This window comes from Salvelinus sp. IW2-2015, linkage group LG20, assembly GCF_002910315.2.
Source record: "Salvelinus sp. IW2-2015 linkage group LG20, ASM291031v2, whole genome shotgun sequence".
NCBI lineage: Eukaryota > Metazoa > Chordata > Actinopteri > Salmoniformes > Salmonidae > Salvelinus > Salvelinus sp. IW2-2015.
The window spans coordinates 45072581-45094778 of NC_036860.1; the positions used below are offsets into that span (position 1 = coordinate 45072581).

The 22198-nt window shown below is 41.7% G+C and overlaps 1 protein-coding gene across 1 annotated transcript in view; it reads left to right on the forward strand.

The window, feature by feature from the left end:
* The window catches only part of LOC111981523 (uncharacterized), a 38615-nt gene extending 16899 nt beyond the window's left edge, over positions 1-21716 (forward strand). Inside the window, exons 14-23 of the mRNA XM_024012818.2 lie at positions 10877-11008; positions 11255-11514; positions 15944-16092; positions 17600-17725; positions 17835-17996; positions 18304-18499; positions 19047-19177; positions 19455-19614; positions 19742-19845; positions 19937-21716. Coding sequence (XP_023868586.2) covers positions 10877-11008; positions 11255-11514; positions 15944-16092; positions 17600-17725; positions 17835-17996; positions 18304-18499; positions 19047-19177; positions 19455-19614; positions 19742-19845; positions 19937-20040 — 1524 coding nt within the window. The 3' untranslated portion in view covers positions 20041-21716. The remainder of the gene's footprint in view (positions 1-10876; positions 11009-11254; positions 11515-15943; positions 16093-17599; positions 17726-17834; positions 17997-18303; positions 18500-19046; positions 19178-19454; positions 19615-19741; positions 19846-19936) is intronic.
* Positions 21717-22198: the final 482 nt, after the last annotated feature.

Genomic DNA, 22198 nt, shown 5'->3' on the forward strand with positions numbered 1-22198 from the left:
CCGGACACAGGATTGTGTCAAGGCACAGATCTGGGGAAGGGTACCAAAAAATTTCTGCAGCATTGAAGGTCCCCAAGAACACAGTAGCCTCCATCATTCATAAATGGAAGAAGTTTGGAAACCTCAAGACTCTTCATAGAGCTGGCCGCCCGGCCAAAATGAGCAATCGGGGCAGAAGGTCCTTGGTCAGGGAGATGATCAAGGACCCGATGGTCAATCTGACAGAGCTCCAGAGTTCCTCTGTGGAGATGGGAGAACCTTCCAGAAGGACAACCATCTCTGCAGCACTCCACCAATCAGGTTTTTATGGTCGCATTAGAAGGGGTGGGAGATGAGGAAATGTTGGACGGGCAAGGAAGCATGGCTGAGTCAAATTGGATTCCTGAATTAATGAAGTGGTGATTAAAGGGCTCAGCCATGTTCTTCTTGTCAGTAACAACCACATCATCAACATTAAGGGACATGGGCAGCTGTGAGGAGGAGGGTTTATTCTCCAGGTCTTTAACCGTTTTCCAGAACTTCTTGGGGTTAGACTCATAGAGAGAGAACTGCTCCTTAAAGTAACCAACTTTGGCCTTCCGGATAGCCTGAGTGCACGTATTTTCTCATTTGCCTGAACGATAGCTAGTCAGCCTGAGTATGTGTGTGTTGAGCCTTTCACCAAATGCAATTCTTGAGGTAGAGTAACTCTGCAAGATCACGGTCGAACCAGGGGTTGAACCTGTTTAAATTCTAATTTTCTTTCATCACTAATGTCATTACAGAAAATACCAGACTGATACCTAGCAAGATTATTTGTGAGGATAACATCAAGGAGAGTAGCCTTTTCTGTGTGTTTGGAGTCATACCTTGTGGGATTGGTAATAATCTGAGAAAGATTTAGGGAGTCCCATTGCTTTAGGACTTGGTCAGGTGGTTTAAGCATGTTCCAGTTTAAGCATGTCCCATGTCCCACTTGGTAAAGACTGCCACTCCCCCACCTTTGGAGGATCTGTCTTGCCGAAAAAGGTTATAACCAGAAAGGTTAAGATCACTTCCTTAACCACGTCTCAGTAATGACCAACACATCTGGATCCACACTTTCAATTGATCCATTTTAGGTAATAAGCTTCTAGTGTTAACGTGCAGAAAACCCAGGCTTTTACAAGAGCAGACATCAGTGAAGCAGATATCAGAGCACAAGTCAAAATTGGGGCTAGCAACAGTAGATGGGCCAGGGTGTACATGCACATTTCCAGATATCATCAACACTAATACAATCAAGGCACAGGACAGGACAAGGAGAGCTCTGCAGTGCTGATTTATGACATCTGAATGTGCATCAGATGGCAACAAGATCATATTGTACAGCAATTTCATCAGGTAACATGAATACTAAGCCGGTGAAAGGTGGTTAGAATAGGATGGAAGGCCAAAAGTCTGTGTAACTAATAGAGAGTCAGAGTCCCGAGTGTGGGAGCCCAACTTATAGCCCAACTAGTTTCTTTCTTTTACAATTAAAAAATATTTAGCATAGACAATGTAATTGTTGCGGTAGTCTTAGACAAACCATCTTCATTATCACAGTGGCACCTCCAACAGCTAATCAGACCTTCTGGGATTAAAGTATCTGGCATTGAACTTGGTAGTAGTAGTTGTACATTTTAAATTTCCAGACATTTCACCACCTAGATTACAAGGTAGAGGTCGACCGATTAATCGGAATGGACGATTAATTAAGGCCGATATCAAGTTWTTATAACAATCGGTAATCGGGACACAATCGGGTAATTTTTGGACACCGATTATGGCCGATTACACTGCACTCCACGAGGAGACTGCTTGGCAGGCTGACTACCTGTTACGCGAGTGCAGCAAGGATCCAAGGTACGTTGCTAGCTAGCATTAAACTTATCTTATAAAAAACAATCAATCTTAACATAAGTTAACTACACATGATTGATGATATTACTAGTTTATCTAGCTTGTCCTGCGTTGCATATAATTGATGCGGTGCCTGTTAATTTATCATCGAATCACAGCCTACTTCGACAAACGGGTGATGATTTAACAAGCGCATTCGCGAAAAAAGCACTGTCGTTGCACCAATGTGTACCTAACCATAAACATCAATGCCTTTCTGAAAATCAATACACAAGTATACATTTTTAAATCTGCATATTTAGTTAATATTGCCTGCTAACATGAATTTCTTTTAACTAGGGAAATTGTGTAACTTCTCTTGCGTTCTGTGCAAGCAGAGTCAGGGTATATGCAGCAGTTTGGGCTGCCTGGCTCGTTGAGAACTGTGTGAAGACCATATCTTCCTAACAAAGACTGTAATTAATTCGCCAGAATTGTACATAATTATGACATAACATTGAAGGTTGTGCAATGTAACAGCACTATTTAGACTTAGGGATGCCACCCGTTAGATAAAATAAGGAACGGTTCCGTATTTCACTGAAAGAATCAACGTTTTGTTTTCGAAATGATAGTTTCCGGATTCGACCATATTAATGACCAAAGGCTCGTATTTCTGTGTGTTATTGTTATAATTAAGTCTATGATTTGATATTTGATAGAGCAGTCTGACTGAGCGGTGGTAGGCAACAGCAGGCTCGTAAGCATTCATTCAAACAGCACCTCTTCGCTGTGCTTTAAGCATTGCGCTGTTTATGACTTCAAGCCTATCAACTCCCGAGATTAGGCTGGCAATACTATAGTGCCTATAAGAACATCCAATAGTCAAAGGTATATGAAATACAAATGTATAGAGAGAAATAGTCCTATAATTCCTATAATAACTACAACATAAAACTTCTTACCTGGGAATATTGAAGACTCATGTTAAAAGGAATCACCAGCTTTCATATGTTCTCATGTTCTGAGCAAGGAACTTAAACGTTAGCTTTTTTACATGGCAAATATTGCATTTTTACTTTCTTCTCCAACACWGTTTTTGCATTATTTAAACTAAATTGAACATGTTTCATTATTTATTTGAGACTAAATTGATTTTATTTATGTATTACATTAAGTTAAAATAAAAGTGTTCATTCAGTATTGTTGTAATTGTCATTCTTAAAAATTATGATATAAAAATCGGCCGATTAATCGGTATCGGATTTTTTTGGTTCTCCAATAATCGGCGTTGAAAAATCATAATCGGTCGACCTCTATTACAAGGGTTGGATTTGCACTAAACAATTTCATATTAGAACAAGGCATTGACAAAATATAGTATAATAATTAGCCTCATACATTGTCTACTGGTATCGTTTTTAAATTGAGACCATATAACTGAACAATGTAAACAATGTGTGAGTTTAGCTATTCTCTACTTCAGATGCACAATGTCAAGGGGTGCATTGCACATGCCCATAAGGCTAATGCCATCATACTGTAGGCCAGTGGTTCCCAACTCCGGTCCCCAAGTACCCTCAACAGTGCAGTTTTAGTGTAGCCCAGGACAAACACACCTGATTCAACTTGTCAACTAATCATCAGGCCTTCAATGAGTTGAAKCAGGTATGTTTGTTATTCACTAGTTCAGCTTGAATAATAGTTAAGTTAACAATTAAGACAAGTTTAAAAACACTTAACTTCAACGAATCAACACTATTTAATATAACTTCAAGGTGTACAAGAAAGCTAACTCACATGTAAAGGTTAGACATTGTCACGGCTTTCTTCCTGGGGTGAAAGAGAGGACCAAAATGCAGCGCGGCTAGTGTTCAACATGTTTAATAACGAACAAGTGAACACTACAAACAACAAACAAAATAACAAACCGTGAAAACCGAGACAGTCCTATCTGGTGCAGAACAAACACAGAGACAGGAAACAAACACCCACAAAATCCCAACACAAAACAAGCCTCCTATATATGATTCTCAATCAGGGACAACGATTACCATCTGCCTCTGATTGAGAACCATATTAGGCTGGACATAGAAACAGACAAACTAGACACACAACATAGAATTCCCACCCAGCTCACGTCCTGACCAACTAAACACATACAAAACAACAGAAAACAGGTCAGGAACGTGACAGACATTTTAGTTACAAGAAGGCTATTACTAGTAAAGCATAATTTCAGGTGAACAAAAAAAAGTCAATAACAACTAATGGGACTGTTTAATCTAATTTCTATCAGCATGTTAAATGTGCAACCAGAGGAAAACATTTCTAGGCCACCATTACTCCACACACAGAGACACATACAAAGCTCGTCCACCATTTGGCAAATCTGACCATAATTCTGTCCTCCTCATTCCTGTTTACAAGCAAAAATGAAAGCAGGAAGCAGCAGTGATTTGGTCTATAAAAAAGTGGTCAGATGAAGCAGATGCTAAACTACAGGACTGTTTTGCTAGCATAGACTGGAATATGTTCCGGGATTCTTCCGATGGCATTGAGGAGTACACCACATCAGTCACTGGCTTTATCAATAAGTGCATCGAGGACGTCGTCCCCAAAGTGACTGTACGTTCATACCCTAACCAGAAGCCATGGATTACAGGCAACATTCGCACTGAGCTAAAAGGCAGAGCTGCCGCTTTCAAGAAGCGGTTTTCTAACCCGGAAGCTTATAAGAAATCCCTCTATGCCCAACGACAAACCATCAAACAGGCAAAGCGTCAATACATGACTAAGATCGAATCGAATATACATGCAATACATCATCCAAATTGCATGATAGCCCATGACTACTGTAAGTGGCTAAAGGAACATTATATATATTTTTTTCCTAAAACAACAAATTAGGCCAACCATATTATAAATTAGGCCATTATCACTGTCAATCGTGAATAGTAATAATTCTTCACGTTTTACAGGTGAAACATCTATGCTGAATGCATGCTAACCATTTGATCCCAATCAGTTTCATGAGAATATCTGTTCGGTTTTCTTGAAAGATGTAAKGGTGGCTAACCAGCTGAACTAATCGAATTTTAGAGCAGATGGAGTGAGACACAGCCACCGCACGAGAAAAAAAATCAACATTTCAGCACAATCATCCTAAATTGTCATAAGAAATGACATGGTATTTTTTTTATAACAGTAGCCTGACATTATCATGCTATTCTTTTCGGTTTGTTATGTAGAATATGAAAGTGATTTTGTGAGACATAGCACCAGTGGCAATTTTAACATGTAAATCTTGGTGAGGCAAAAAAAACATTTTTTTTAGATGCATGACAGCAAAGCCACTACACAACACAACACAACACTAAACAATACATTAATTGCACTATAACGGTGACAAACGGTGCTCAAACTGGTATGGCCTACATAAAGCTGACCCAACAGCAGAGTCCCAACAGCAGTCCCAACACCTTACCACTGCTGCACCTGACTGCAGGTGCACCTCAGCGGAGCCTTGTCTGGCAGCAAAACAGTTCATTCAGCCTCATTTACTGCCTTTTAAAAAACATAGCTGATATGGCTKACTTACTTAATCATGTGTTTTCTACTGACAATTGAGATATACAAACTATGGCATAAAGGGAAGACAAGCGGGTAAGAGGCAACCCGTAATTTCGATTAAGACTATGAGCGAGCAAGGACGGACGTAGTCAATATAACTATTTGTTTAGCACTTTTGAAATGTACAGTGACAGAATTCAGAACATGGGCCGTTCTTACATTATTCTCCCTGTACACCAAGTCAGAACATTGGATGAATAAAGGGGACATATAAGCAGACAATGAAAGCTCTTACAATATTCAATGATGACTGTCAAGTGTCAGTGTGCAGCGGGTAGGACGGAGTCAGGAGCAGGACACAGAACTGAGTAAAACGTACTTTACTCTGAAAAATCACAAACTAATTCCATACATGGAAAAATATTCCAGCTCGACACAAAAGAGTGACCACTTAACAAAGAACAAACACGCACAAAACCATGTGTGAACCAGAGGGTTAAATAGGTAATACATTAAAACGTAATGGAAAACAGGTGTGTATAATCAAGACAAATAAAATGCAAAAAGAAACGTAGATCGGTGGCGGCTAGAAAGCCGGTGACGTCGACCGCAGAACGCCGCCCGAACAAGGAGAGGCACTAACTTCGGCGGAAGTCGTGACAATGACATTTCTCTAAATCAGGCTACAGGCTACATGTGCACCACCAAGTCAAAAAAGTATGCAAAATTATGAGTGGAAAAGGGACTAAATTATCAGGGTGAGGCACATGGGCTATTAACAGCTTACTACACAACATACACTTAGAATTACTTTCTTAGCTACAGTATACATATCTCCCTGGCATATTACACAATTTATGCAGCAGCATACAATACATTTTTGGACTTGTTGTGCTGTGCTCACTTGAACAGGAGGGTGGCGAGGCGGTCCTTTGTGGGCAAACTTTGTCATCAAAGTCCGKCATTTTCTGGATTTATGGAGCTTTCAAGACAACTGAGAACTCAGAAAAACAAGGTTAAATCATGACGTTAGTGATCTTCAGGTCGGAGCTCTAGAAAGAGGCCCGAGTTCCCGACTTGAAATACCGATTTGGATGACCATTCAAAAGGTATTTTCCCAGTTGGAGCAAATTTTTTCCAGTTCCCAGTTGTCTTTAATTCACTGAAGTCTGAGATTTCCATATGTTTTGAGCACGGCAAATGTTATGCTGAATTGACAGCATCGCCAATGTTGAATGTTTATCATTTTAAGCTTGGAAAAGAGACACTTGAACCCAGACTTGGACCACACATCCACTCCACTGAATAGCAGGCTAGTGATTACTTTGCAATGCTTGCAGTTAGCCACCGATTCCTTCCAAACCACTAATTGTTGAATTTGCAATTCCCAACTTGTTGTGTAATGTTTATGYCCAATGGACGATGAGCACCGATAAGTTTTATCTATGATTTCTCTTCAATTGACAAGGGTTGAAAAGGATTAGTAGATTGTCGACTTGATTCATGATGATGACTGCTATGTAGCTTGCTAGCTAAGATTTTGAAAGTTGATGTTGACATGATCAGTCCAATCAAAGCTACTGTAGATATAACGTGATTTGACGTCATTTTATCTGTGGCCAATGACCTTGAGCCTTCTTAGATGGGCACTTCTAATGTAACTTTATGGCAGCACCGAAGGGGCTTGAATTGTCGAGCTCCCCCCATAGATTTTGCAGTGACGTAGAGTCCCCATGAGTGACAGAACACTGAGCCAATCACCGCGCAACTAGAGAACATTACCAACCAGAGAACATTACCAACCCCTACGCTCTGTATTTTCCGCTGGCTGCCCCACCACCACAGACAGCACTGTGCTAGGCTGAAACACATGCATTTTGGAGCTGCCTTACTCAAGAACGCAAAGAGACCAAATCAAATCAGAGACCAAATCAAATCAAATTGTATTGGTCACATACACATGGTTAGCAATATCTAACATGTAATCTAACAATTCCACAACAACTACCTAATACACACACATCTAAGTAAAGGAATGGAAAAAWAATATATACATATTATTATATGAATGAGCAATGACAGAGCGGCATAGGCAAGATGCAATAGATGGTATAAAATGCAGTACATACACATGAGATGAGTAATGCAAGATTAATAATGTTTACATAAGTGGCATTATTGAAGTGGCCAATGATTTCAAGTCTGTATGTAGCCAGCAGCCTCTCTGTGTTAGTGATGKCTGTTTAACAGCCTGATGGCCTTGAGATGGAAGCTGTTTTTTTGCTCTCGGTCCCAGCTTTGATGCACCTGTACTGACCTCGCCTTCTGGATGGCAGCGGGGTGAATAGGCAGTGGCTCGAGTGGTTGTTGTCCTTGATGATCTTTTTGGCCTTCCTGTGACATCGGGTGCTGTAGGTGTCCTGGAGGGCAGGTAGTTTGCCCCTGGTGATACGTTGTGCAGACCGCACCACCCTCTGGAGAGCCTTGCGGTTGTGGGCGGTGCAGTTGCCGTACCAGGTGGTAATGCAGTCCGACAGGATGCTCTTGATTGTGCGTCTGTAAAGGTTTGTGAGGGTTTTAGACAAGCCAAATGTTGTGAATGAAGCAGCCTCCTGAGAAGAGGCGCTGTTGCACCTTCTTCACCACACTGTCTGTGTTGGTGGACCATTTCAGTTTGTCCGTGATGTGAACGCAGAGGAACTTGAAGCTTTCCACCTTCTCCACTGCTTTCTGCTGTCCCGTCGATGTGGATAGGGGGGTGCTCCCTCTGCTGTTTCCTGAAGTCCACGTTCATCTCCTTTGTTTTGTTGACGTTTAGTGAGAGGTTGTTTTGCTGACACCACACTCTGAGTGCCCTCATCTCCTCACTGTAAACTGTCTCGTCATTGTTGGTAATCAAGCCTACTACTGTTGTGTCGTCTGCAACCTTGAGGCTTGAGTTGGAGGCGTGCATGGTCACGCAGTCATGGGTGAACAGGGAGTACAGGAGGGGGCTGAGCACGCACCCTTGTGGGGTCCCAGTGTTGAGGATCAGCGAAGTGGAGATGTTGTTTCCTACCTGTCAGGAAGTCCAGGACCCAACTGCACAGGGCAGGGTTGAGACCCAGGGCCTCTAGCTTAATGATGAGCTAGGAGAATACTACCACGTTTGTATGCGGCTTTATTAACTCAAAGATTCTATTTTWTTTTWTTTTACATTGTTTGCAAACTGATATGTATTAATGCCAAAATAACGTTTAAAAAAAGATAAATATATATTTTAAGCTAAACAGGTTGCCACTGCATAGCACCATTCTGAGAAGTGGCGGAGCGTCGTTCTTACACCACTGATTATGAGGGTTGGATGACTTCAGGAGTTTTATCAATGCTCTATGAAGTAAGTGTCGGATTCAGTTGACTACAATTTGTTTTACACCATTGCAGCAGCGCAAAAAATTTGGGGCTGACCAAAAAGCATTTCGGGCTAAAGCTCCGAAAGCCAGGTCCTGGTGATGTCAATGATAGCAACCCTAGATTTGTGTCGGGACTACACTACATGGCCAAAAGTATGTAGACAGGTGCTCGTCTAACATCTCATTTCAAAATCATGGGTATTCCATTCAGCCACAAGTATTAGTGAGGTTGAGAACTGATGTTGGGTGATTAGGCCTGGCTCGCAGTTCCAATTAATCCCAAAAATGTTCGATGGGGTTGAGGTCAGGGCTCTGTGCAGGCCAATCAAGTTCTTCCACACTGATCTTGACAAATCATTTCTGTATGGACCTCACTTTGTGCAGGGGGTCATTGTCATGTGGTAACAGTAAAGGGCCTTCCCCAAACTGTTGCCACAAAGTTGGAAGCACAGAATCATCTAGAATGTCATTGTATGCTGTAGCATTCATATTTCCCTTCACTGGAACTCAGAGGCTTTGCCCGAACCATGAAAAACAGCCCCAGACCATTATTCCTCCTTAACCACCACACTTTACAGTTGACACTATGCATTTGGGCAGGTTAGCGCCCTCCTGGCATCCGCTAAACCCAGATTCATCCATCGGACTGCCAGATGGTGAAGCGTGATTCATCGCTACAGAAAACACATTTCCGCTGCACCAGAGTCCAATGGCGGCGAGCTTTTCACCACTCCAGCCGACGCTTGGCATTGCACATGGTGATCTTAGGCTTGTGTGCGGCTGCTAGGCCATGGAAACCCATTTCATGAAGCTCCCGACAAACAGTTATTGTGCTGATGTTGCTTCCAGTGGCAGTTTTGAACTCGGTAGTGAGTGTTGCAACTAAGGACAGACGATTTTTACGCACTACAGTCCCTTTCTTTGAGCTTGTGTGGCCTACCACTTCAAGGCTGAGCCATTATTGCTCCTAGACGTTTCCACTTSACAATAACAGCACTTACAGTTCAAAGGGGCAGTTCTAGCAGAGCATAAATTTGATGAACTCACTTGTTGGAAAGTTGGCATCCTACGACAGTGCCATGTTGAAAGTCACTGAGCTCTACAGTATGGGCCATTCTACTGCCAATGTTTATCTATGGAGATTGTATGGCTGTGTGCTCGATTTTATACACCTGTCAGCAACGGGTGTGACTGAAATAGCCAAATCCACTAATTTGAAGGGTCCACATACTTTTGGCGATGTAGTGTATATCTCATGGAATGATGTATAGTATTAATACATGTGTGAAATAGTATTAATACATTTATCAAAGTAACGTTTTTAATGAAAATATGTCAGTCATTGTTTGAATATGTTGGTAATATGTTGTATAAAAGTGATAATGCCCTCAAAGCCAGCGTTTGGAGGATTTATTGGCACRGTTTGCCGGCCTGAGACGAAAAACACCCATGCCAATATATCCTCCAAACTCCAGCTTCTCTTGGCGGTATCACTAAAATAAGAGTTCTGCATAATATGCATATTGTGATCATTGCAAATCTCTTTCACAAAACAAAGAATTGTATTCAATTAAAAAACTTTATTTTCAGATGCCATATTTATTTAGGATGCAGTTAATCAGAGTACATATTTGTTATGTGTGTTTCAATAAAGTAGCTGATGTTCCATTTGTGGCCTGACAATGAGTGAGGCATCACAAACCAGATATGACAGCCTCACAAGGAGAAGCCCCATGTTTGCATACTTTCTCTTCCTTGCATTAACAAAAGCCAATCCAAATCTTCCCCCAAATCTACAGCACCTGCCCTGTCCTCCCCCTCCTTCTCCTCCCACGTCATTGATAACAATCCCTTGTTTCCTGAATAGGACCTGCTCAGACAGATTCTGGAATGCTGTAGTGCTCAATCATGCATGCAGTGCCAGGGCCCTTCGGATACCCTACACTATTTCTGGGAAATGACAAACAATCTATCATCACACCCATTCTAATGTGTGATGCCTGGGACCTGGGCTATATAAGGGGAGGTGCAGAGGGCTTAGGGCAGTCAGACTTTCTCCTCTGCAGTAGAAGGTTACATTCATGGGAAGATCAGTGTTAACCGTGTTACAGACAGTTGCTGCTTTGGCAATTTGTAAAGCAGCCCCTACTACAAGTCAAGATGTCACTCTGTCTTCAGATGACCTGCAGGCCAGAGCTAAGGTAAAGTATTGCTAATTACTGTAGTTCTATATATGTGTGTATTATTTAATATTTACGTATAGTGTACATATTTATCATTAAATGTTACGTTGTTTCTTTGACAACACAATGGAATGTACCAATTGAAACAAACAGTACAGAGATAAACTACCCACGGTTTGGTTGATGCACAATTGTTAAACTGTACTCGACCACGGGCCACTAACTGTCCATTTTTACAAGATTGACAGTTAGCTCTCTGTACAGGCCTATCTATCCCAGTTTTACTCGGTTGCTGGCTCCACCAACTCCATCATGTCCAGGCGAGTGATGATGGACACCCCAGTGGACTCATTTGAGAGAGACCTGAGGAGCATGCAGGACTTCTTTGGGCTGGAGGTGACAGGCAGGCTGGACTCGAACACCCTGGAGGTGATGGCCAAGCCCCGATGTGGGGTCACAGACGTGTCCCGCTACGGACACTTCCAGGGCAAGCCCCACTGGAAGCAGAGCATCGTCACTTACAGGTAGCCTAGATACCGGACAGAGACTCCAGACATTACCAATTGAGTACAAACTACTTGAATCAACTTTGTTATTTATTTATTTGTAATCGATGTGTTCRTGATGATGTTGAATCAACATGGAAATCTAAATGGATTTTTTAAAAGTCAGCAATGTAAAGACATTTCTGGATTTTTTTTTCTTCACCTAACCTTTAACCTAAATCCTACATGGTTCAAATGTTGTTGATTTCAAATCAAATCAAATTGTATTTGTCACATGCGCCAGATGTAGACCTTACAGTGAAATGCTTACTTACAAGCCCTTAACCAACAATGAATTTAAGAAAAATAGATATGTAAAAAAAAATAAATAAATAAAAAAAATGTTAAGGGCAGCGGTAAAATAACAGTAGCGAGGCTATATACAGGGAGAACCGGTCCAGAGTCAATGTGCGGGGGCACAGGTTAGTTGAGGTAATTGAGGTGATATGTACATGTATGTAGAGTTAAAGTGAATATGCATAGATAATAAACAGAGAGTAGCAGCAGTGTAAAAGAGGGGGTGGGGGTGGGGGGGTACAACGCAAATAGTCTGGGTAGCCATTTGATTTGCTGTTCAAGAGGCTTATGGTTTGGAGGTAGAAGCTGTTAAGAAACCTTTTGGACCTAGACTTGGTGCTTCGGTACCACTTGCCGTGCGGCAGCAGAGAGAACAGTCTATGACTTGGATGATTGTCTCTGACAATTTTATGGGCTTTCCTCTGACACCGCCTGGTATAGATGTCCTGGATGCATTGGGCCGTACACACTACCCTCTGTAGAGCCTTGAGGTCGGAGGCCGAGCAGGTACCATACCAGGCGCTGATTCAACCGGTCAGGATGCTGAAAACCTGGAAACCTTTTGAGGATCTGAGGACGCATGCCAAATCTTTTCAGTCTCCTGAGTGGGAATAGGTTTTGTCGTGCCCTCTTCACGACTGTCTTGGTGTGCTTGGACCATGATAGTTTGTTGGTGATGTGGACACCAACGAACTTGAAGTTCTCAACCTGCTCCACTACAGCCCCGTCGATGTAAATGGGGGCGTGCTCGGTCCTCCTATTTCTGTAGTCCACAATCATCTCCTTTGTCTTGATCATGTTGAGGGAGAGGTTGTATCCTGGCACCACATGGCCAGATCTCTGACCTCCTCACTAAAGGCTCATCTTTGTCGGTGATCAGTCCTACCACTGTTGTGTCGTCTGCAAACTTGATGGTGCTGGAGTCATGCTTGGCCATGCAGTCATGGGTGAACAGGGAGTACAGGAGGGGACTGAGCACGCACCCCTGAGGGGCCCCGTGTTGAGGATCAGCGTTGCAGATGTGTTGTTACCTACCCTTACCACCTGTGGGCGTGTCCAGTTGCAGAGGGAGGTGTTAAGTCCCAGGGTCCTTAGCTTAGTGATGAGCTTTGTGGGCACTATGGTGTTGAACGCTGAGCTGTAGTCAATGAATAGCATTCTAATGTAGGTGTTCCATTTGTCCAGATGGGAAAGGGTAGTGTGGAATGCAATAGAGATTGCATCATCTGTGGATCTCTTGGTGCGGTATGCAAATTGGAGTGGGTCTAGGGTTTCTGGGATAATGATGTTGATGTGAGCCATGACCAGCCTTTGAAAGCACTTTATGGCTACAGACACGAGTGCTACGGGTCGGTAGTCATTTAGGCAGGTTACCTTAGTGTTCTTGGGCACAGGGACTATAGTGGTCTGCTTGAAACTTGTTGGTATTACAGACTCAGTCAGGGACAGGTTGAAAATGTCAGTGAAGACACTTTCCAGTTTGTCAGCGCAAGCTCGCAGTCCTGGTTATCCGAAAGGAAACACTTTGAAGTTTGTGGAAATGTTAAAGGAATGTAGGAGAATATAACAATGAATTTTGTAAAAGATAATAGAAAAAAAAGAAGTTATTTTGTATTTTTTTTGTTCCATCATCTTTGAAATGCGAGAGAAAGGCCATAATGTATTATTCCAGCCCAGGTACAATTTAGATTTTGGCCACTAGATGGCAGCAGTGTATGTGCAAAGCTTTAGACTGATCCAATGAACCATTGTATTTCTGTTCAAAATGTTGTATCAAGACTGCCCAAATATGCCTAATTTGTTCATTAATAACTTTATGTTCAAAACTGTGCACTCTCCTCAAACAATAGCATGGTATTCTTTCACTGTAATAGCTACTGTAAATTGGACAGTGCAGTTAGCTTAAATTCTTGTTAATCTTTCTGACAATATCAGATATGTCTATGTACTGGGAATTTTTCTTGTTACGTACAACCTCATGCTAATCGCATTAGCCTACTTTAGCTCAACCATCCCGTGGAAGGGACACCGATCCCGAAGAAGTTTAAGGTCTTATTCATATCGTCTGCGRYRWGTGTGATCACACAGTCATCCGGAACAGCTAATGCTCTCATGCATGTTTCAGTGTTACTTGCCTTGAAGTAAGCATATAAGTTATTTAGCTCGTCTGGTAGGCTTGTGTCACTGGGCAGTTCTCGGCTGTAATAGTTTGCAAGCCCTGCCACATCCAACGAGCGTCGTAGCCGGTATAGTACGATTCGATCTTAGTCCTGTATTGATGGTTAGTCAGAGGGCATAGTGGGATTTCTGATAAGCTTCCGGGTTAGAGTCCCACTCCTTGAAAGTGGCAGCTCAGCCCTTTAGGTCAGTACGAATGTTGCCTGTAATCCATGGCTTCTGGTTGGGGTATGTACGTACAGTCACTGTGGGGACGACGTCCTCACTGCACTTTTTGATAAAGCCAGTGACTGATGTGGTGTACTCCTCAATGCCATCGGAAGAATCCCGGAACATATTCCAGTCTATGCTAGCAAAACAGTCCTGTAGTTTAGCATCTGCTTCATCTGAGCTATTTTTTTATAGACCGAGTCACTGGTGCATCCTGCTTTAATTTGGTCAGATTTGCCAAATGGAGGGTGAGGGAGAGCGTCTCTGTGTGTGGAGTAAAAGTGGTCTAGAATTTCTTTCTCTCTGGTTGCACATTTAACATGCTGATAGAAATTAGATAAAACGGATTTAAGTTTCCCTGCATTAAAGTACTCAACCACTAGGAGCGCAGCCTCTGGATGAGTGTTTTCCTGTTTGCTTATGGCGGAATACAGCTCATTGAGTGCGGTTTTAGTGCCAGCATCGGTCTGTGGTAGTATGTAGACAGCTACGAAAAATACAGATGAAAACTCTCTAGGTAGATAGAGTATCTCATAAGCTGTAGACCACACTACCTCAGGCGAGCAAAACCTAGAGACTGCCTTAGATATCGTGCACCAGCTGTTGTTTACATATATGCATAGGCCCCTGCCCCATGTCTTACCAGAGGCTGCTGTTCTATCCTGCCGATAGAGTGTATAACCTGCCAGCTGTATGTTCTCAATGTCGTTGTTCAGCCACGATTCGGTGAACCATAAGATATTAGAGTTTTTAATGTCCTGTTGATAGGATATACGGGCTTTCAGTTCCTCCCATTTATTTTCCAGCGAATGAACATTAGCTAGCAGGACGGAAGGCAAAGGCAGATTTTTCTGCGAAATTTCCATTTCCTTCTCCAGCGAATGACGGGGATCTGGGCCTGGTCAGGTGTCTGTAATATATCCCTACAGTCCGACTCATTGCGGAAAAAGTATTTGTCTAATCTGAGGTGAGTAATCGCAGTTTTGGTGTCCAGAAGCTCTTTTCGGTCATAAGAGATGGTAGCAGCAACATTATGTACAAAACAAGTTACGAACAACGCAAAAAAACTAACAAAATAGCATGGTTGGTTAAGAGCCAATAAGACGGCAGCCACCCCCTGCGGCGCCATCATATTATCCTTTCAACATACGCCTAGTTTCCTGAATCAGGTCACATTTTAGTGGCCTTTTATTGTCCCCAGCACAAGGTGCACCTGTATAATGATCATGCTTTTTAGTCAGCTTCTTGATATGCCACACTTGTCAGGTGGATGGAATATCTTGGCMAAGGAGAAATGCTCACGACCAGGGATGTAAACAAATTTGTTCACAAAATTTTAGAGAAATAAGCTTTTTGTGCATATGGATTAMATTTTTTTCAGCTCATGAAACATGGGACCAACACTTTAAATGTTGCGTTAAAATTGTTTGGTTTTTATTCAGTAGACATACTGTATGAGCACCGGTGGAACTAGAAAATAACTGTTTCCACATGGTTACACCAAATCCACCTATAGATATTGGTCTTGAAAATGGGGAAAGGTATATTCCTACACTACTAAACAGAAGTGTGCTGAGATATTCAAAACATAGCGAACATAATTGGATTTGCAAGTTATGAGACATGGCAAACAAACAGGATGATGAAAAGCCACAACAAGTACATGATGGGCATTCGGGTAACCAATACATAATACGATAGTTTCTCCTATTTATTTTCCCAGAATTACTGAGTACACACATGACCTGAGTCGGCGTGAGGTGGACTCCACCATCGCCCAGGCCTTCAAGCTCTACAGCGACGTCATCCCACTGGACTTCAAGCAGATCTACAGTGACACCGCTGACATCATGATCCTGTTTGGAGCCAAATGTGAGTTCTGTTCAGTCACTCCCGTTCAGAGATAGAGTTGATATGTTAAACCACAAGCATGTTTTGTATTTATTAATATAACCTGTCTAGGACTGGAGTTCCGCTAGCGGAACCCTTCGCCAACAGCCAATGAAATTGCAGGGCGCCAAATTCAATCAACAGAAATCTCATAATTCAATTTTCTCAAACATACAAGTATTAGGCACCATTTTAAAGATAAGATTCTCGTTAATCCAACCACAGTGTCAGATTTCAAAAAAGCTTTTCGGCGAAAGCAGAACATATCATTATGTTAGGTCAGCAACTAGTCACAGAAAGCATGAAATATTGATCAAATKAATCACTAACCTTTGATATTCTTCATGAGATGACACTCCCGGGACAACATGTTACACAATACATGTATGTTTTGTTCAATCAAGTTCATAATTATATCCAAAAACCTCAGTTTACATTTGGCTTTGCCTCCAAAACATTCCGTGAATTTGCACAGAGCCACATCAAATCACAGAAATACTCATAATAAACATTAATAAAATATACAAGTGTTATTACAAGTGTTATTCACAGATTTAAAGATATACTTCTCCTTAATGCAACCGCTGTGTCAGATTTTAATTTTTTTTAACGGAAAAAGCAAACCATGCAATAATCTGACTACGGAGCTCAGAGACCAACACAACCCAAGAAGATATCCGCCATGTTGGAATCAACATAAGTCAGAAATAGCATTATAAATATTCACTCCCAGGAATCCCAGTTCCACAATAAATGTTTGATTTGTTCCATAAAGTCATTTATGTCCAAATTCCTCCTTGTTGTTTGCGCGTTCAGTACACAATCTAAACTCACGACGCGCGGGCAGGTCCAGGCAAAAGTTCAGACGAAAAGTCATATTACAGTCCGTAGAAACATGTTAAACGAAGCATAGCATTAATCTTTRGGATGTTTTTAACATAAATCTTCAATAATGTTCCAACCTGAGAATTCCTTTGTCWWCAGAAAAGCAAATGGAACAGAGCTCGCTCTCACGTGAACGAGCTCAAAGCATTCTGCCAGACCTCTGACTCATTCCCCTCTCATTCGGCCCCACTTCACAATAGAAGCATCAGACAAGGTTCTAAAGACTGTTGACATCTAGTGGAAGCCTTAGGAAGTGCAACATGACCCATATCCCACTGTATCTTCAATAGGGAATGAGTTGAAAAACGACCAACCTCAGATTTCCCACTTCCTGGTTGGATTTTTTCTCAGGTCTTTGCCATATGAGTTCTGTTATACTCAGACATCATTCAAACAGTTTTAGAAACTTCAGAATGTTTTCTATCCAAATCTATCCAAATTATCCATATGCATAATAATATGCATATATTAGCAACTGGGACTGAGTAGCAGGCCGTTTACTCTGGGCACGCTTTTCATCCAAACGTGAAAATGCTGCCCCTATCCATAAGAAGTTTTAAGAGCAATTGTATTAAGAATACTGTTTCTTCCCTTTTTAAACCAGACCACGGTGACTTCTACCCCTTCGATGGGCCGAATGGTGTCTTGGCCCATGCAAACTCTCCAGGAGAAGGCGAAGGTGGTGACACACACTTTGATGAAGATGAGTCTTGGACTCTGAGCCAGAGAGGTACAGGATCAAAGAAACAACACCAATAAACCCTACAAAATACTGCAAATCAATTCTGACAGTACCGTCATAGTTTTTACCTAAGCATTTCTCTCTGACTCTACAACAGGGATAAACCTGCTTCTGGTGGCGGCCCATGAGTTTGGCCATGCTCTTGGATTGGACCACTCACGAGACAGCTCAGCTCTGATGTACCCCACATATCACTTTGTGAACACAAAAGGATACAGGTTACCTGCAGACGACAGGCGGGGAGTACAGGCCTTGTACGGTGAGTGAGTGTTCAGCCCACTGTGAGAAGGTGGCGACAATTAAACGTTAAACGGCTACATCAGGGCCTGTATTCATAAATTGTCTCAGAGTAGGAGTGCTTATCTAGAATCTGGTCCCCCCCTCTCTTATTCATTCTTAAAGAGAAAACTGATCCTTTATCAGCTCTTCTACTCAGAGACACTTCGTGAATATGGGCCCTGATCCTCACAGTACTAGGGAAAATGGTACTGTGTATTAACAGAATATCTATTTTCATAACCTAATATTTCATGTAGTCATTGAAACATTACTCTTCAATTTGTAAGGTGTCCGGACAACACCAGGTCAGCCGGAACCAACAAGACCCAAGCCTAAACCAAAGCCCAAACCAGAACCTAAGCCTGATCCTAAACCCAAGCCTAGACCAGAACCCAGACCAAACCCTCCAGAAAGATGCAACAGGAACCTTGTCTTTGATGCTGCCAGTACCATTCGGAGTGAGCTGTACTTCTTCAAAGATGGGTGAGACGAACACACACTAACATTCTTTCAATACGTTTTCAAAGGGAAGGGTACACTGCCGCTACCTTGCTTTCCAACCAAGGTGCATGAATTGAGGAGCAAACTTTGTTTTCATGTTATAATCCTGTGTATATTTTGAAGACCACAATGGAAATACATTTTAAAACTTTTGTGTCATCCTTGATTAATTTAATGGCATTGTACGGTATCCACATGTGTGGTTGTATTGTCTTTAAAATGGCCAAATAAATTAATACAAATTTAAACCTGAGGTAAGGAGGAGATTCAAGAACACTTGGAGGACAATGGAATTAAATAAAATTMTTATTTATTACAACAAGTAGAACATGTTTTTTTATATAGTTTTGTAAGTTTAATCAATTTATTTTCATCATGCTGTAAGCACAATTTATTTTGAAATGTAGATGCTTCATAGAAAGTGCTGTTGTATATATCATAAAATGTGCAAGGAATCTTCCTATTGTTGCAATGCAAGCAAGCAAAATATTGTCAAAATCATGAAACACATTTTCGGTTTGTCTATCAGGTATTACTGGAAGAAGAGTGGCTATTGGAATGGAGTAATGACRAAGACAGTGAAGGGAACCTGGCCTAGCATTAGCCATGTTGATGCTGCATATGAATACAAGGGTCGAGACATCGCCTTACTATTTGAAGGTACAGTATTAGCCTATGCTAGGCTAAGCCCAGCCCAAGTTGCCCAACAAGTGCACAGTTAATTATCGTGCTTTAGTAATAGCAGTGCTTAGATAGCCTAGGTACTAAATTTTCTGGCACTGGTTTGAGTGGGAAGGATAGAGAACCTGCTCTCTCCCATATCTGGAGTATACACTGAGTATACCAAACATTCCTAATATTGAGTTGCACCCCCCTCAAATGTTTTGGATACTCAGTGTGTAACGATCCTAATCTTCTCCAACATTTCTTCTCACAGGAAGAAGGTACTGGGGCACAAGAGGCCTTACCGTCCTATCAGGTTATCCCAAATCCATCTACAACTTTGGCTTCCCCTCGTACGTAACCAAGATAGACTCTGCAGTTCATGTGGCATCCACAGGGAAAACCCTATTCTTTGTGAGAAACAAATACTGGAGGTGCGTGAAAGTCAGACACTAAATGTGTCTAAATATCTTATTAACTAATGGTCTCCTGTTGTATTCAAACTCATATTGAAACCAAATGTACTGCAGTATCCTAAATGTGTTCTGATCTATACCACAGCTTCAATGAAAGGATGAGCACAATGGACCATGGCTACCCCAGAAGAATCTCCCAGGATTTTCATGGTATTGGCAGGAAAGTTGATGCTGCTTTTGAAAACCATGGTAGGTGGTGGTGACACTGAAGACACAATACAATCAACCTACCTCAAGCCTTGACATGTTGCTAATACATCTTCTGTGTTTTCTYCTTCAGGTTACCTGTACTTTTCAGATGGCCCCAGGCAAACCGAATACCACTATCCATCAAAGAGGGTGAACCGTGTCTTGTTGAACTATGGATGGCTGGACTGCTACTAAAAAGAGAATCATTAATCATTTTCAGCTGTACAAAGTATTTATGTTGTCATCAAGAGCTGCATCTACACCCAATTAGCAACATAGTATTTTTCTAGATATATGCACTTTCAAAGATGACTTTACTGATACCAGTTTTGGAACAAATGTTCAATTTTATCAGAGAACATTATCATGACGAGACCCAGATGCAGAAACAGGAGGCAGATGGTTGGAGTCTTACAATGTTTAATAATCCAAAAGGTGTAGGCAAGAGAATGGTCGTGGACAGGCAAAAGGTCAAAACCAGGAGTCCAGGAGGTACAGAGTGGCAGAAAGGCTCGTGGTCAAGGCAGGCAGAATGGTCCGGTAGGCGGATACAGAGTCTAGAACAGGCAAGGGTCAAAACCAGGAGGACTAGAAAAAAGATAATCGCAAAGGCAGGCGTACAGTGAAAAAAACACTGGTTGACTTGGAACATACAAGATGAACTGGCACAGAAAACACAGGGATAAATACATTGGGGAAAACAAGCGACACCTGGAGGGGGTGGAGACAATAATGAGGACAGGTGAAACTGATCAGGGTGTGACAACATGTCTGATTTTATTGAAATATGTTGAAAATATTTTTCTATTGCATGGAGTTTATTGAGGTATGTGACATACCTGATGTTGCACACAAAAACAGTCTATTTCATATAGTCATAGTGCATTTGCTATGAACAATTGTTATGGGAAATTACTATCCTTCTTTGCGGAGGATTTGAATGGGTGAGGGACGCCTAGATATAGAACACCCCACTTTTCACATGAATTTAAACTATGTCACTACGTCATTAAAACTATCATGTATTTTTTACTGAAAGATACTGTTGTAAACAAGTAGATGTTTTTAGTTTTCTTCTAGGCCTTCAAGCAGGGAATCTACACCAGTTTGAAACTAGAAAGTTTGAGCTAGTTTATTAGCACTGGTCCTAAGTAAAATGGTGGACGCATTCAAACTAGAATTTCTGTCTATGGCGCTTCCTCACTCTCCAACCCATAGAAATATAATACATGTGCTTGACTTGTGGAGCAAACTGACATGAATAGAACATTTAGCAACTCTTCATTGCTTCTTTATTGTTGTTAAACCAACAAGTTTAGTCCAATTGGCCCTTGGCCTTCCTAAGGGTCTTTACTGACTGACCTATGAAGGAGAATTTTATATGTTTTCAAAATGAGACCAATCGCAATATTGCCAATCTATTGGTCAGTTCAAAAACCCATTGCCCAGATTTTTGTAACATCCTTCATGTGTCTGTTGTAAACCCTGATGGGGGCCCAAAGCCTAACAATGAAGAAAACTATTTTATCTAGGCCCTACTTCCACTGTCTTCGAGTTGCTGAATTTTCCTCACTGTTGTCTATGGTTGGGAAGAACTTTTGATAGCTTTTGATAAACACTCTGATGAGGGTTGTAACTCTTTGAGCGGAGTGGCAGGTTCAAGATCATCTCTCTCGGGGGCCAAGGAGCTGTGACTTGTCCATAACTCTGCACGGATCATTCAGGGCACCTGTTTTGATCCCTACCTGGTTAGCTAAAAAAAGACAAATTATAATAATATTTTTTGTTGTTGCCTGTTTTGCATGTTATTTTGGCATTAATACATGTGTCACACATCGGTTTGCAAACAATAAAGCCGCATACAAACATGGTCTCTGTTTTGCTTTCTTGAGTAAGGCAGCTCCAAAATGCAGGTGTTTCAGCCAAGCTTAGTGCTCTCTGTGGTGGTGGGGCAGCCAGCGGAAAATACAGAGTGTAGGGGCTGGTAATGTTCTCAAGCTGCGCCGTAATTGGCTCAGTGTTCTGTCACTCATGGGGACACTACGTTTTGAATGGTCATCCAACTCGAAATTCCAAGTTGGGAACTTGGGCCTCTTTCTAGAGCTCCGACGTGAAGATCACTGACGTCATGATTCAACCTTGTTATTTTTCGAGTTGAGCCTTTAAAAAGTCAGTTGTCTTGAAAAAACTATAAATCAAGAGAATGTCAGACTTTGATGACAAAATTTGCCCACAAGAATGACCGCCGCGTCACCTTCCTGTTAAAGTGAGCACAGCACAACAAGATGAGTGCAAAAATCTATTGTATGCTGCTGCATAAATTATGCAATATGCCAGATATGTATACTGTAGC